At 45.4% G+C, this 16,558-nt stretch overlaps 1 protein-coding gene and 1 long non-coding RNA gene across 3 annotated transcripts in view; both read right to left on the reverse strand.

Moving 5' to 3' along the window:
* Nucleotides 1-16,558, reverse strand: part of LOC133213756 (uncharacterized) — a 532,499-nt gene that overhangs the window by 77,208 nt on the left and 438,733 nt on the right. The window lies entirely within an intron of this gene.
* Nucleotides 583-15,168, reverse strand: RAB1A (RAB1A, member RAS oncogene family). 2 transcript variants are annotated; one of them, XM_061356231.1, is made up of 6 exons: nt 14,944-15,168; nt 7,907-7,979; nt 5,653-5,748; nt 4,073-4,168; nt 2,943-3,074; nt 583-2,662 (listed from the first exon to the last, which is right to left on the reverse strand). In XM_061356231.1, exons 1-6 carry the CDS (start codon nt 14,964-14,966, stop codon nt 2,465-2,467), a joined length of 618 nt encoding a protein of 205 aa, XP_061212215.1. In that variant the 5' UTR covers nt 14,967-15,168; the 3' UTR covers nt 583-2,464. The 2 variants fall into 2 exon arrangements, with proteins under 2 accessions (XP_061212215.1, XP_061212216.1); XM_061356232.1 differs by lacking the exon at nt 4,073-4,168.

Consider the following 16,558-nt stretch of genomic DNA (forward strand, 5'->3'; position numbering starts at 1 on the left):
GGTCTTTATGGTACTCTCCCCTCTTCCACCTCCTCAGCTTAAAAAAGGACAATGTTTTTTATTGCCAAGATGCAGGTGACAACTCAAAGAACAGCATCAGGTGAGGTGAGGCCCTGGCACAGGGTGCCCAGAGAAGCTGTGGCTGCCCCATCCCTGGCAGTGTTCAAGGCCATACTGGATAGGGCTTGGAGCATCCTGGTCTAATGGAAGGTATCCCTGCCCTTGGCAGCAGTAGGAACTGGATGAGCTTTAAGGTTTCTTCAGCCCAAACAATTCTATGAGTCTAAATTTCAGCAGAAAGGCTCAAGCAAATGGCTACAGCACGACTGGTCTCACTGGCCTTGCCAACCCCAGGTCCCATACCCATGGGCACTCAGAGCAGTGCTTAAACACTTCACATTTGAGCTCACAGGTTAAAATACAACAGTGCCTTTGTTCCAGGTTTCTCTCTCTGCTCTGCCCTCTTCCACACACCTCCAAGCCTGACCTCTGCAGGCTCTAGCATTTCATAACACCACCACAGTAACTTAGTAATGACTTAGGGACAAAAAATAACCACCAAACAACTGGTGTAGCCCAAGCTGGTTTTGCAATGCTTTTATTACTGTATATATTAACATTGTTTTGGATAGTATGTAGCAGGCATCTCGACATTTAAGTTCATTTGTGCACTTCTCTGCAGGGAAGATGTTTTACCCTCAACACACCTCCTCCTGATTCACTCCCTGATCTTGGCAGCACTCACTACTCCTACTGCTCCTGCTCCCAAGGAGGAGCAAGTCACATTGTATAATGAATTATACCAACAAGCACATCTCTAATAGAAAGCACATCACTTTATTGTGAAGGTCTCAAGTGGAAGAGTTCAACTTAACCATGACAATACTTCATGTATTACAATTGCCTGTTGATTTATGCAACTATGTTGAAGAAAGCTGTTAGCCAAAGTCACCCCCCCCCCAAAAAAAAATCAGAGGATATTTGCACCAGTTTTAGTTTATACCTCACAACATACCTAGGCTATATTTGTTTTTACTATCACAGGGTGTATTTACTACTAGGGGAATGTTACATGGTCTTTCAAACATGAGACTATTTACAGAACAGGCTGAACATCGGAGTTTAGATAAAGCTGAACAATTTTACATGTATAGGAAGTGTTATAGGCTAGCTTTCCTGTGGCTTTTAGCTAGACATCAGGCACTAATGATTTGATTAGCTCTGTACAAAGAATCACACACTGTCCAAAACCTCCTGGCTGCTGGTTAGTTCCAAATTGTTCCAGATAGCGCCTACTTTGAGGAACAGGCTGGGGTGGGGGTTCCTGTCCCACTGCATCCTTCTGGTGCCTCTATGCGTAACAGAATAGAAGCTAAGCTGTTGCACTAAGTCAGAAATGGACTGATTAGAAGAGGATGGAATCAACAGTATATAGAAAAGACATAATATACTGGTAGAAAGTTATACCACCTCAAGGTTACATTGAAGTCATTCATGTTAGGGAAATGCTGTTCTCTACCCTTGCTATGCAAAGCAGACAGGAATTCCCTAAGTAGAGTCCTTGAGAAATAAATTAAGTTCCAAGACCAAGTTAGGGAACTGTTGTACATTCAGAGTGCATCATGCCTCCCTGAACACTGGCTGGGTGCTTCTGGTACAGCAGATGTGCCTTAAGCACCATGACCACTCAGTCTTTTGGGCCATAGTCACTAGTTTCACTTGCAAGGAAGGGCTCTGGTCTACTAGGAGGTCTGAGCGCCATGGCTGCACACAGATACGTTTTGTGCACAATGCAAGCCTGATTTCCCCCTTAGCCATACAAATTAAGACAATATTTATCACCATACAGTTTGATATTACTTCCAATAAGTACAATATTTATTAAACATTTTCTTCAGTTTTGTTACATATTGTGCAACAAATTACAATATTCTGCAGCCACAAATTATATGCAGAGTATGAAGAAACTATTAATCAGATAGTGTGATCTTTCCATTTATAATTCTACAAGAAGGAACTAGCAAATCAGATCTTACATATATCTTACTAAATTTTATGCATGGAAAGTGACAGACACTGTTGTGCTGTTTGATACAAAATGGCTAAACTTCATCTTCAGAAGACTAAACCTGACATCTAAACATGCCAATAGAAACATCAAAACAAAAATACATCCTAACCAACCACAGGAAACAGTCTGGTATCAGGAAAAGCAACAAGGATTACACGTTTATAAACCAGCACACAAAGGTTTAAAACAGTTCTGAAAATGAAGTTAGCTGTCTTGAGTCAAGGGAATAAAAAAAGTCAGTATTGACCATTTACAATCTCTGACCTTTGTGGAGACGGTAAGAATCTGTTGTAGTGCAGCTACATACAGTACAATTCAGGCAATTTTTTTGTTTTTCACTTGGGTTCAGATTGCAAATTCATTGTTGTGAGACAAAAAGGGGGGAGGCGAGTTTTAGCAGCAACCTCCACTAGACTGCTTGACTGGAGTGCTCTGAATTTTAACATTGGACTTCTCTGCACCACCAGCTGTCGCTCCGGGGCCCATTCGTTTTTTAATCTCAGCAGCCATGGTCATGAAAGACTGTTCTACATTTGTGGCATTCTTTGCACTGGTTTCCAAAAACGGAATTCCAAGAGAATCTGCAAATTCCTGCAAATCAAAAAACAGTGAATAGTGAGCTCACACGCTGCTTCGTACCTCACCTGGTTTCCTGGGGCACCGCTGGGTAAGCTGCAAGTTCCAATACCACCACCCCATTCCCAGGCTCCAGCCTGATGAAGACTCGCATTGCATGGGGTCAGTGAGCTGCTGGCATTTATGGTACCTTGGCATCTGCATACCAAGACACTTCTTTGCACTAGAACTTACTCAAGTGTGTTACAATCCAGATTAGATGCTCAACTAAGCAAACACGTTAACATCAACATACCTTTGCTGTTGTATAGTCTACTACTTTCTTTGTGGTCAGATCACATTTGTTCCCCACCAACAACTTATTGACGTTTTCACTGGCATAACGGTCTATCTCCTGCAGCCACTGTTTTACATTATTGAAAGACTCCTAGGAGATAAGAGAGCAGTAAGCAAGACCCTTAAAACTAAGAGGAAAGCTCAGCATTATTCAGCAATGACTGGGAAAGAAGATAAAGCAATGTACTTCATTTATCAGTGCGACTCCCCAACCACAAGACAGCTCCTTAATGCTACAGTACTCCCCCTGATTGCCTCAGTCAACACAGGGTCTATGCGGCTCCTCAGTCCAAGCCCTACACAATCAGCACTTCTTCCCCTCCTGTACTCCCCCCCCCCCCATTATTTCTCCCTGCTCCATATCTTGACTATTCAACTTCTGCCACCTGGGACTCTTCCTCCTCTTCCTGTAGCTCAGATAAGACATAGCCCAGCTAAAACCAGAAGAATCCCACGCATTCACAAAGCGCCAGGCATCAGGTGCAAACCACATCGTTGTAGAGATGGTGGAACAACCTTTGACTCCAGCAATGCAGAACTGCCATGCTGCACCAATATCCAAGTTAACAACTGAACCCAATTGTTCTTTTTCTATCAATTCAGGAAACTCTGCACTTTCCAAAACCCCTTCAGACAGGGCTACTGCATCAGTAATCTTCAGAGATCTTTCACAGAAGACACTGCCTCAGTTGTACCCTGCACACATGCTGACATTTTCTGCTTCAAATGCCAGGTTTTGCTGCAGATCAAAGTTCAAATACCTTAAGAGATATTTCAACAACTTCCACCAGTAACTCAGATTTCCTGTGACCAAAAGCAGGGTGAGAAGTATTCACACTGAACAATCAATTACCTGCTCAGCAAGTTTTAGGTTAAGCCTGAAATAAAATGGCTATAAAGCCACAGATCCCATTGCTGCTTTTATTTCTGTGTTTAGCCCCAAACCAAAGACATTTGGCTTCATAAACTTTTAACACAGCCTGGTCACTGTCTCCTTAGGTAGTGCTCAGTTGCTGAATTCACAGTCTTACTTATCAGCCTAGTATATTCCACCAGGAGAAACTCTCCAGGGACAGGTTTAGCACTTACCTGATCTGTAACATCATACACAACTATGATGCCATGAGCGCCTCTATAGTAACTGGAAGTGATAGTTCGAAACCTCTCCTGTCCTGCCGTGTCCCACTACAAGGCAAATAACAGGACCGGTTATTGCAATGTACCTGTTCCAGTGTTACATACTGGCTTCCAGAAATACAGCTCAGCTGATCAGCTATCCAACTACAAGCACCTCCAAGTCACAGCAACAGAAGCAGCTCTGAAACTGTGTCCACCAAACAGAATTTGAGAAGATCAGGATACTTTAACTGAGAAGAAACACACTTCAGTAGGTACTTCTCTAAAGTGCTCATTTGTTTGGTTTCAGGCAAGTGTAGCCGAGATCTCACCAAGGAAAACATTAAGCAGTTCTGATCCATGAAGGAGCCATGGTTCAGTGGTCAGAAGGACAAACATGAACCACAGCTTGAAAACCTGTTAGGAATAAGGCCAGAGAGAGGGGGTCTCTAACATGAACACTCCCTTCAATTTCCCTTTGCACAGGAGCTGCAGCAACAGATTTAAAGGCAACATCCTCTTCAGAAGATGAAATGCAACTCAAACCAAGCCTGGTTCCCCTCTTGAGCAGGGAGAGTTAAGGAGGCACACTGGGTGCTCAACTTCTCCCCCCACCAGGGGGGAACAGCACTCACCCAAACACATCTCTGCCTGAAGCCACATCAAGAACAGGGCTAGCTGTGTATTAAAAACACTCACAGCCAGATGTCAGCAGTGACAGCACTCCTAGTGGGCTGCTCTGGACTCAGGACACTCACAACAGTCTGGAGGCTCAGACTCAGGCTTCTGGCTGTAAATACTTCTGCTCCACAATATGGCCTGGAATCCCTGAGTCATTGCCTTCCAGTCCTGACAGCCTCTGCTTGAGCTGGAAGCAGTGGCTGGCAAGGATTGTGTGACCTTGCATAGGTATTAGATTTCATCACACCAGTCACCCTTTTAGAGTGCTTCATGATTAGAGGAAAGAACTGCCAAGTCCCTTCCCCTGCTTAATTCCAAGTGAAAAGCCAAAAACATAACTAGAAAACACTGCCCAGTGCTAAAGCAAGCAGGCCAGTTACCAGCATCTGTGTCAATTTTTCCATTCAGCAACAAAAAGAGTTTCCAGCACTGGACACTGCAGTCTGCTATTAACAGCTGCTGCAGAATCCTTGGCTTCTTGGACAACTGAGTTGTGGTACTCCTGCACTTGCACAAATTCTTGCTAAATACTGCAAAACTGTATCAGTTTTGAGAAGAGAGCACTTCAGCACAGGATTCTACCCTTCAGCTCATGGCCCCTAGTGCCTTTTAAATACTTCAGCTTTTTCTTCTTCCCAGGAAAAAGTTTGTAACAGGTCATTTCCTCTTTCAGGCAGTCAGCCTTGATAAGCATCCTTCTTTAAGGACAGCTCATGGAATCCTGTCTTGTAAAAACTGCCTAGCCTCTTGTAGCAGGGAAGATACTGCTTCTATTTTAATGATTAAAGTACAAAGATAATTATCAGTAGTTATGAATGTAGTTCTGTGCTTCAACAGATTAAAGTACCCAGGAGTTGAGAAATGCTACTTACTATCTGAAGCTTGATTGTTTTCCCATCTAGTTCTATAGTTCTGATTTTGAAGTCCACACCAATCGTGCTGATGTAACTTTCTGTGTACGTGTCATCCTAGGAGAAAGAGTGAACAGAAGTCAGGCCAGCTGCACCTCTTCCACAGTCACCTACTTAATTATGCAACAGGCAGGCACCAGGCAGACAAAGGTACTTAATTCCCCAGCAAAACGAGTCTGATCATTCATGGCAAAATCCAGAGGGTAGAAAGTATTTTCAGAGTGTTTGCTTTACACAAATTCTGCAGTTTCTTAAAAGCACCTCAAACAACAAGAGTTATGTTCCAAAGACCAGTTAAAAAGCCTGTAGTGTTAAGTCCTTTTGAACTGTAGTTGAAAAACAGTCTCTGCTCATGTTGGCAGATTGAGGAGCTACTTAGAATAACCATTACAGTTATTAAGGTGCCTCAGACTTTCATTTTCCTTTGATGGTTTTTCATCTGTATTATAGAGCAGCTACCTACAAGTCAGAGGCTTTGCCTCAGTCACACTCCACATCTGAATTTTAGATCCTCTGCTGCCACAGCTGGTTGCTACGGCAGTTTAATTACAGCTGAGGTACTTGTGTTAAGTCCTCAGCTCTGCAGTCTGTGTAAATACAGGAAGGAAAACAGCCCTGGTTTAGCAGCTTACATGGACCTGACTGCAGGGTCTCCAGCAGGCCTTAAGACACATATGAAGTGCTGGATGAGTCTCTGCTACCTTCTAGTGACTTAGCTTGCCAGCATGAAGGAAGTTTCTATTCCAAAAGCGCCAGCAGGATAGAGCTTCATGTAAAATATACACCACAAAAGGCTTTATGCAACCAACAGCTATCACAAAAGCTATGTATTTATTTGGTTGTGAATGGAAGACACATCAGGCAATATGTCTGCCTGAGGGAACACATGCAAGTAAGAAACATTAAGCCTTTTGGAATGACATTTATTTCCTTAACATTTCAATTCTCAAAAGGGTATGTTTGAAAAGCATGATGCAATTTAACGTACAGCAAGAACACAGGTAAGTGAATGCTGGAGTAATTCTTTATGTCAGGGTAAAATTCAAATTTCAAAAGGAAAAAGCTAATTAGTTGAAGAAACACCAGATAACTAAGCCTAAACTTAAGCTGCTGGCTATCCAAAAAGGGGAGCTGGAATATTCACATGATGCCAAAATTAACTCAGAAGTATCTGCAAGAGAAGCAGGCAAGACTGATCTGGGAACACTGCTCAAGCCTTGGTGTCACTTCCAACCCAATGCCTCCAGGTCCATGAGCAGAGCAGGATACATGCTTCTAGTGTTCATACTGGTTTTGGTGTCTCCCTGTCCCAATACGGCACAAAGAGCAGCTGGAACAGGTTTACTTTAGGTGATGCCATTTGTACACACCAGACCAGTATTTCATATTAACAACATGAAACACAACAGGCTGTCTCCAGAGGTGCCTAAAGCAATTAAGCTGGGAAACTGCTGCCACCACCTTGTAGCATGTGACTCAAGTTTGTGGACTAATGCTCCACATTCTTCCTTCCTCTCCTTCCATGACAACATAAAGCTACACTTTGGCATAGACATAGATAGAGAGTTCACTGGACTCCAACTTTTCCTACTCAGAGCTGTCAAATCCATTTTAACTTTTCCTGCTGACAACAAAACTTGAGTTTCTTGCATCAAATTTCAGCCACAGCAGCTCACCAGCTATTTTAACATTTTATTATACATTCATTCACTAAAGGAAGCATAAACCCTTATTATTCCTAGAGCATTATTTAAATCAGTCCTCCCCCTGGCTAAGCAATTGATAGACCTTTTCAATGAAGACATCAAACTTCATCTGGCTGAATATATTCAGATCAAGTAGTGACTGATGAAGATGTTGCCCTGACACACTTGTACTCTTCATGCCTGAAAGCACACACCCCAGAATTCAAGTATGTTCTTCCATCTTCAGTGTTCTACCACTAGTGTAATGATGGAAGTTAAATTAAGATACCTTGTTCTCAGCTAACAGGAAAATGAAAATTAAGCTTAGACATATTCATGATACTATTTCTTTCCATATTACTCATACATCAGCTAGAAACAGAAGACAGGAAGGTTCTGCAGTATTTTAATTACTCCTTGGAAAACCAAACCTGACAGACATCAGTCCTTTCAAGAAGTTCTTGTAGCAGAGAGGTGCTTGCTAAGTACCTGGTAGCTTTTTAAATAGAGTTTCAAGCACGATCACTTACTGCAAACCTAAGTAGAAGGCAAGATTTCCCAACACCGGAGTCTCCAATCAGAAGTAGCTTGAATAAATAGTCACTGCAGAAGGAAAAAAACAAAACAAGATTAAGTCACTTAATGACAAACACTACTGAGAACCAAGTTCCTTATGGCTAGTGTATTATGAAGGGTAAACTAATTTACTACTGGGGAAGGCACCTGTAACTCCAAGCTTCTCTAGCCTAAACTGGCTGGATACTCACAGTTTACTTGGGAAGGGGAAAAGCTCTGAACACAGCATTTTTGTTTCAAACTGTACTTTCCTAGGAAGTTACTCTGGGGCTATTATGTGACTATCAGCAAAACTAACAGAGTTCTGCTTCAGCTCTTTGTGTTCTAGCTAAGATTAAAATCATGCAATTAAGTGCAAGCCTCAATACTTGGTTGAGTGACTCAAGTAACACACAGATGGTAGTAACAGCCTGCTGCTCACCAGAGCCATTGTCTCTGCATCTTTAAAGTTAAAGGCTTGATTTCACTGCCCAGCTTTACCAATACCACACAGCTGGCCAAAAGCAACCAATTCTTTCCTCAGCTTAAGTTACCCAAATTTAAGTTCCAGCTGAACCCAACAGCACAATATGAAATTTAAACACACAAACTATGAGTGCTAAGTTTAGTGGCCTGCTTAAACAAAATGAACATCCACCTCCCACCATAGACTATTAACAGCTGACAGCAACCACATACTCCACTTGCCTTTCAGGAACTAAAATAGAGCTAAAGCCATCACAGAGGAGGTTTTGTTCATTCTCCAGAGAATGTCAGATATGATATTAGGAATTCTCAAGTCACACTGGAAGAGGTGACATTTTATTTGCTCAATACTGAGTTCTCCCAGCATTGAGGGAACAAGCATAGCACCATCAATGCCCAACCTAGACTTACACTTCAACAAGCAGTGAACACTTCATTGTTGGCATACATTAGATTTTGTGTTAGTCATAAGATTAATGGGGCAGTTTAATATTACAGATCAAGTAGCACAGGGAAAGCACCAAACCACCACTTACACAAGCTATTTTACTTTGCATGTACTAGACTAAACCAGTCTGTTTACAACTCTTCAGCCCTACAGTGTCCAGGATTAAGCCCTGTTCTTGTTTAACCGCAGGAGTTTAAAACAGACATATTTCTACGTCCCCTTACCCAAACTGAGAAGATAAAGTATATGCAAATGCCCAAAGTCAACTGTCCCCACCTATTATTCCTCAGCATTGACACTGACTCTGGCTGGCAGGAATCCAGCCAGGAAACTGCATCCATACAGCCAAGCAGATGGTCAACTGCTCTGCTTGCCACTGCTCTGCTCCAGTGCCCAAATAACCATCATCATGGCTGGTCCCTGTCAGCAAGAACAAACCCAGCTGAAACCTCCTTCAGTTTCCACAGCACTTCTCTTAAGGCTAGAAGTCAGAAATGGCAAATGTAGGAACTAAAAAGCTGATCCTTAAAATGCAAGCTCCTCCCACAGTGCAAACCTAAAAAAGCACTCAAGTTATTAAAAATAAACTCAAAGCCAAAGAATACATAGCAGTGCACAGTCCCAAAACTCACTACTCCACCTGTCAAATCATTACTAACACAGGGTAACAGTTTTAGTATAGTGACAGTTAACCTAAACTGTTCAGGGGAGACAAGTTACATTACATCATAATCCACATATCACAGAATCATTGCCTCTTAACAGCTTCAAGATAGTTGAAACATTATTACTGGCCAGAAGCATTATTACTGCTTGTGCTCTTACACGGGTGATCACAGCCAAAATACATGTTTCTTGAAGCTTGGGCCTGCCCATAAGGGGACACCAAAATCCCTCCTCACAACCTGGAGTCCAGAGCACTGCCTCCCTGTGTGCTTCAAAAGAAGAGTTTTGTGTTTCCTGTGGCTCCACTTGCACACACCACAGCCCCTCCGAACAGTCAGTGCTTGAGGATGCACTTGTGCTTATCACAAGCAAAAAACATGTTTTAAGCCTAAGCATCACCAAAAAAAAATATGGTTTAAGCCTCAACATCACTGAAGTGGGACTGTACTGACCAGTGTTATAGTCACTCTCAGCTACCCAGCTCTGTTGTCTCTCATCCACCAACACCCATCAGGAACAGAGGCAAAGGAATACCCAATAGCAACTGCAGCAAGACACATTTAATACTTCTTACCCCACTAATAATTTAGCTCAAGAGTAGCAGAGAAACCTGGGTCTCCAGGTTACACAGACTAAGTTACAACAGCTCTGAGACCTGGTCCACTGTTAAACCTATGCCTTCTTCCCCATGATTAGGCATAAACTGAAGCCACAATTGCCTAAGCCTTCAAACAGCTCCTTCATACTTCAGCAGGAAGCTTTGGTTGTTCAGTTCTCTGCAAAACCAGAATTTTCAGCAGGCCTGAAGTTAAATTATTACTTACAGCAAGCACTAATACACTTGAAAGTATTAGAGCTTGTAGCATGTTATAATCCCCTTAAGAATGGTAGCACATGAATATTACCACTGTGTTGTCTTCACTAAAATTAGTGGGGGGGGAATCCTTCCTGGTGTAGGAAAGTAAAGCTTCAGCGATGAAGAGTTACTTATGAACCTCCCCTTGCTTCCAAGGGGAGTTCAGGTCCCCCCAGCCCCCAAAAATCAAGTAGCTTGTCTTCCCCTGTTACTGTTAGCACTAAGAGCAGCTCTGAACCGGATCTACCCTGCCATTACATCTTTTACTGTTCAGAAGCAAACAAGAATAATGGTTTATACACAGCACTACTGTTAACACATCAAAAACCCAGAAGCTTTAAATACTGGGTTTGACATCTTTGTTATTAAGACCTTCCCTCACTTCTGGCTTCAGTACTTCCTGAAGCAAGTGACAACCCCAGGCTCACAAGGAAACTTAAGCCACCAAAGCCAGGGCCAGCACCCATTAGGCTGCAGCATGGCTGGAAATGGCCCCTACTGGGTGAACTCTGTCCCTGACCTTAGAAATGGGTGATGTGCCACAAAAATCCAGTTTTGCCAGGTAAGCAAGACTTACACTTAGACCTGCATCAATTGAGAGGTAATTTAAGAATCTCCCTATTTAGATTTTTAAAGAGATTAAAATCATTCCATATCCCAGTGATACAGTGCTTTCCTTTCTAGATACAGCTGCTCTAAGACCTTTTAAAATACAGCAGTTGCCTTAAGAGCAGCCTTGAGAACCAAATCAGCAGCCTGTTACACATGGTGTGCTGCTAGAGACAGCTCTCAGGGTACAGCAACAGTTTAGATCAAATAAAAATTAAAATAAGCTGCAAAAATGTGCAGAGATCTATTTCTAGACTGAAGTACACTGGGAGAACATTTGTATTAACAGGTTCAACTGTAGCAATGTGGCCAACAAACCCTGCAGGTTAATTTTGGTATTTGCTCCTGAAGAGTCACCCCACCAATTCTGAAGCCACTGAATTTCACTCTTTAAACTCAAAAGCTTCACTCATCAGCTCTTCCGGTTTAGGGAGGCTTCACAAAGCAGCATAATCTTCTCCACAATACCTGGAGGCAGTGTGAATTCAGATTTATCATTCAGCTATTTCTCACCATTTATGTAAGTCATACCTCACTCCTTTAAGACAGCACACTGGAAGAACATGTGCAGCAAGGCAGGTAGGTTTGTACTGTCAGTAAGAGCAAGGCTTTCAAATCCTCCCCATCAGGAAGAGGATATGGCAACTTCCTCTTGCTGAAGAGATAAATGATACATATGCGTTAATTGCCTCTTGCCAAAAAAGGCACCTCCAAAGCAGCCCTGTCAAATTCTCAAGCAGTGAAGCAGCATCTTCCTGCTACAAGCATTTCCCACGCAGCAGTCAGCAAGTTCAGCAGAACACCAGGAAGTCAAATTCAGGACAGACCTGGGCACAGCTGTGTAGAACAAGGGACCTGTGGGCCTCTGATACTGCCTTTTGTACAGGTAGATGTGGGGATTTTTTAAACACCAGGGAGGTTTAATGCCAAAGCAGGCAAGACTAGGTGGTTACCCATATATAATAAGGAATTGCTGGAATCTGCTTTAATCATTATGTCAGCCGCACATTGACTGCGAACAGGTCCTCGCAGCAGCCTCAAATCCCATCTTTGTTCTACCACCCAAGAAAATTGAAGCATGGCTGTCTGATTACACACTACTTGTGTAAGTAAACAGAATCCAGAAGACAAAGCCACTCCACATCACAGATTGCTGTTTGCAAAGGTGAGAACACAAACAATTTCAATGATTCCAGCCACCCAGAAGCTGTCACTAAACTGAGCACCATCACACAAGACTGACATCCCCCCCACCCCTCCCTCTATTCACTAACCCTTCTTCAGAACGCAAAACACCCAAATTTACTCTTAAAAACAGTTCATCTCCTCATATCTCCTCGAAGGAGTTATCTAGAACAAGATCCAGACACTACGGAACACTGATCAAGACTAATTGCTGATACCACTTGGCTTTTAGCTAGTGCACCCACCAGTGTGTTTATGCTAGTCAGCCTACTACATGCAAGTTGCATAAGGGGTAGGAAATGCCGAACCTGACATGACCTAGTCACCACAGAGTCAATATTGACATTTCCCTCATTTAAACACCATAAGGGGGGAGGAAGGTAGAAGGAATACATCCCAGTGCCAGGTGGGCAGGCATTCCCAGAATTTAGCTTCCAAACACTAGCACTAATAGCTCATTCATCCCTCTTCAGCTCCTTCACTTGAAGGAAAGCACATTTACTTCACTAAGCTGCCCCACAGCTCTGGAAGTTAAGGAAGCTCTAACACATACCCATCCCTGCAAACCCTTGCACCACCAGCTGCTAATCCTGTAACTTCAGTATGAAAACTGAAGGAGGCAGGTCTTTCACTTTTAACCAGCTCTCCCACTGCCCTCTGACAGAGTTCTGGTATGTCCAGGAGAGAGGATCTGGGGCTATAGCCTGATCTGAAGTTGTGATAAGGAAGTGAGAATGTGTTACATTATAGACATGGAACTTTTAAAAGGACAAATGGTCATCCGTATCTATATCTGCTACAGGTAACAGAAGGAATAGTGTTGTAATCCCATAAGTCTTATTCCTGCTTTAAAACTGATCCAAGTACACATATTACAGTAACAGATAATTTCTGTTCATCTCACCACACCCTTCCCATTCTCCTATCCTCATCCTGCAGACACAATCCTGTCCGGAAATACCAACTTAATACTACAAATTAATCTTAAAATACAGCTTTTCCTCCATTTCAAGGACTGGGCCCTCACCACCAGGAACAAGCACTCTTCAAAGGCTGAACCTCCCTCAGAATATTTTCCTTATCTTCATAACATCCAGTATCTCATTTCAGGGAACTCCTCTCTGCATCAGTCTAGAAAGCCAAGAGGCTTTACCAAGGGTAAAAATACCTACAAAAAAAAGCCCTCTTCAACCAGTTTCTATACACTGTTAGTGGTCCAACACTTTGCTGGCAGTTTTTCACTACAAAGCCCACCAGTCTGCAATATAAAGTTTAACTCTGAGTATCATTACAACCACAGGGGTACCAACTATTTGTTGGTCTTCCACCCACTGACTACCTCCAGTGACTGTTTTGGTGTTTTCCAAAGCCACATGAGGAAGGCTGTTTATTGTCATCTTGCCAAGATGTAACCCGAGTTCCTGGCTGTACCTCTTAACTATCCCCAACAATCTCACAGTACTAAATGACTGCTTGGCTTCTACTCCTTGCTCTTCAGGTGATTTTAACAGGCCCAGAGTGCTTGCAACCACACTGCCATAAGCATTGAGCACAAAAGCCATAGCCACACAAGTCAGTAGCCTCAGCTGTGTGGCAAAGCATGGTCTGAGGACCAAAGTTGTGAAAGCACCATCCATGATGAGAGGCAACGGGTATCTAGAGCTGTAATGTCATACCACACGTGCACTTGAACACCATAACCACTCCAGTCACATTAGAGGGCACCGTGGCTTCATCATCCCAAAGTGGAGCGCCAGCAAAGCCAGCACCTGAAATACTAAAACCATTCTTCAACCATAACATCTTGAGAGCACAGCAGTTTTAAAAGTGCTTTTTAAACTAATCCCAACTCTCTCCCCTTGTTCACACAAAAAAGCTGTGAGCAAAACAAGGTTTATGGCCCCTGACATCCTGGTGGGCAAGTCCCTGCTCTTCCAGTTGCCAAGATACAGACACCTATTGAGCAGGGAGCTCAGGCATCTCCACTCCTGAGCAGGCCAACTACAGAGAAAGGCCATAAACACAATATGAGGTACAACAAACCTCGAAAAAAGCCTGTGTCGTTACCAGGCTTTCTAGGCAAGCTCTATTTCAGTCCAAGACAACCCCAAGAGCGTTTCATTATCAACTCCCAGCATTGCAAAATCTACATAGGCAAGAAGTGTTTTGCAAGAGCCATGTGACACACACATGACTTGCAGCTAAAGTGAAGGGTGGACCTCTGACTACTAAGCTGCCAGCAGCAAAGCGGCCAGGAAGATCGGCTTTCACAAAGCGCTGGTTTCCCCCCGTCACTTGTTGGAGCTCGGGCCCCGATGCGCAGTATCGAGACCCGGGAAAATCGCCGTCTGCTGCTCCCATACTTACTGCGCTCCAGGGGAGGGAGGCGAGATGCCGGAACCACCGGGATCACCGGCCCCACCGCACCGGTTTATGGCGGGGGCATCATTAACTTTTCATAGCCCGCCGCGCGGATAACCCACCCCCTCCCGCCCCGCCAGGGCCCGTAACCCAACCCCCGGGGACGGCTCCCGCAGGCCCAGCGCCTCCACGGCCCCTGGAGCACCACTCTCAGTGGCCAGGGGCCTTCAGACCTGAAGGCTCGGCCCTTCCGCCCCGTTCCTTCTCCCCCCGTCTCCCCCCCCCCCACCCGCGCCAGGCCCGGCGGCCGCCTCCTTCCCCCCCGCCCCGCTGCCCGCCGATCGCACTCCTGCCCCCCCCAGTACGGAGCCGCGGCGAAGCCCTTCCCGGCCCACACTCACTATTCGGGATTCATGCTGGACATGTCCGTGGGGCCCGCGGCCCGAGGGACGGCGAGCACGCTGTGAGGGGGGACGGTCGCGGCCTGGCACCTCCCGCCGCCGAGGCGGGCGCTCCGCGGATGCAGACGTCCAACAGCTGCCGCCTTCGCCCGGCGCTCGGCTCGGCCTGCCCCTCCGCCGGCGCCCTGCCCGCTCCGCGGCCTCCCCGCTCGCTCCTCAGCCCAAAATGGCTGCCTGAGCCCAACCAGGAAACGGGGCGGCCTCTCGCCGAGCAGCGCTTACATGGCCGGGGGGCGGCCGCGGGGCACGCCGGGAAACCGAGTCCCCCTGCGGCGAGCGCGGCCACTCGGCTGTGATGGCCGGACTCGCTTTCCCGGCGTGCCTCGCGGCGACGGCAACGCATGCGCTTTGGCACGCCTTTCTTCCCTGGGCCCCGTCTGCTGGCCGCGGCGGCTGGCTCTGCGGATTGGCTGGGGAGGAGCCGGCTCGCGGTGACGTCAGCGGGAAGACGTGGCAGCTCGGACGAGTCACCGCGCGGGCAGGAGGGGGGCGTGGCCTCGGCGGGCGGCGCGGGGCGTGGCGCGAGGTGCCGCGCCCAAGTCTCCCCCGTTCCCCGTTCCCCCCTCCCCATCTCCGTGCGGGTGCCCGGAGCTGCCGGTGCCGCTCGGTTCGGGCTGCCCCCCTTTGGCCCGCTGCGGTCCGATGCGCATGTAGCGATCGGGTGTTAAAGGGGTTCACAAAGGCCCGGGGTAGGGCGGGTTCGATGTGGGGCGCGGTAAGGGCCCGGCGAAGTTCATCTCTGAAGGGGGAACCTTCGGGTGCAAGCACAACCCGGGTGTTTGTTTCACCGCTCATTTTCGTGTCGGTGAGGGGTAAAAATGGAGGGGTTCGAATCAAACGGGAACCACAGGGGCGGGTTGACATCTGTGGTGAACCAGGCACCTGCAGGAGCTCAGACCTCCACATCCATTACTAAGTAACAATTCCCTTTATTTCGCGTTCCTCTTCTCAGCAGCATTTTACAAGCATTAATTAGTCACCTTCTGTAACATTCTTTGGGCATAGTAAATGCTGCTAGGCTCGTTTTACTGCTGGGAAGTACATGGAGAGATTAGCACACACCTGGGATTTCAGAGCAAACAGCTTGCTAAAGCTGGAAGAATTCAGAATATAGGAGATAGTTTTCACTTAAATCCTTGCTGAATATCAAGTTGTATCACTGACATTTTATGTTCTCAGGTTTATTCCTAACAAAACCCCAGCCTTTCCAACACCACTGGGAAGAGCACATCGCTGCAGTGCTGGGCATCATTGCAACTCAACACAGGGCACTGCTAAAAGCTTATGAGTCTTAACAGCTCCTTGTAATCAGCTTGGGAATTTAAATCCCCACTAAATACATATTATCTGATGTTATTTCATTACAAAGGGCATAGTATAATACATTGACCGAAGTTTATCTGCCATCCAGCTCAAAGGACAGGAGGAACAATCCGCAAGTGGATTGCGAGATCACTGAAGTGTGTGTAGGGCTCCATTTCTGCAAGCTGGGCTGTGTCACTCCAGGCATCCAGGTGTTAATCTGTTACATGCTGCCTTCCATCAAGCTGCAGGT

The sequence above is a fragment of the Neopsephotus bourkii genome, unplaced genomic scaffold, assembly GCF_033783945.1.
Source record: "Neopsephotus bourkii isolate Nb327-2 ecotype Australia unplaced genomic scaffold, CSIRO-AGI_Nbou_v1 NB_845, whole genome shotgun sequence".
NCBI lineage: Eukaryota > Metazoa > Chordata > Aves > Psittaciformes > Psittacidae > Neopsephotus > Neopsephotus bourkii.

What these genes read in the sequence shown, in the direction of transcription:
- RAB1A (XM_061356231.1), bottom strand. Translation starts at nt 14,966, where the DNA reads ATGTCCAGCATGAATCCCGAATA. An exon ending in TCCAGCATGAATCCCGAATA is followed by an intron (nt 7,980 to 14,943) that starts GTGAGTGTGGGC and finishes TTCCTTCTGCAG; the next exon opens with TGACTATTTATTCAAGCTAC. An exon ending in AAACAATCAAGCTTCAGATA is followed by an intron (nt 4,169 to 5,652) that starts GTAAGTAGCATT and finishes TTTGCCTTGTAG; the next exon opens with TGGGACACGGCAGGACAGGA.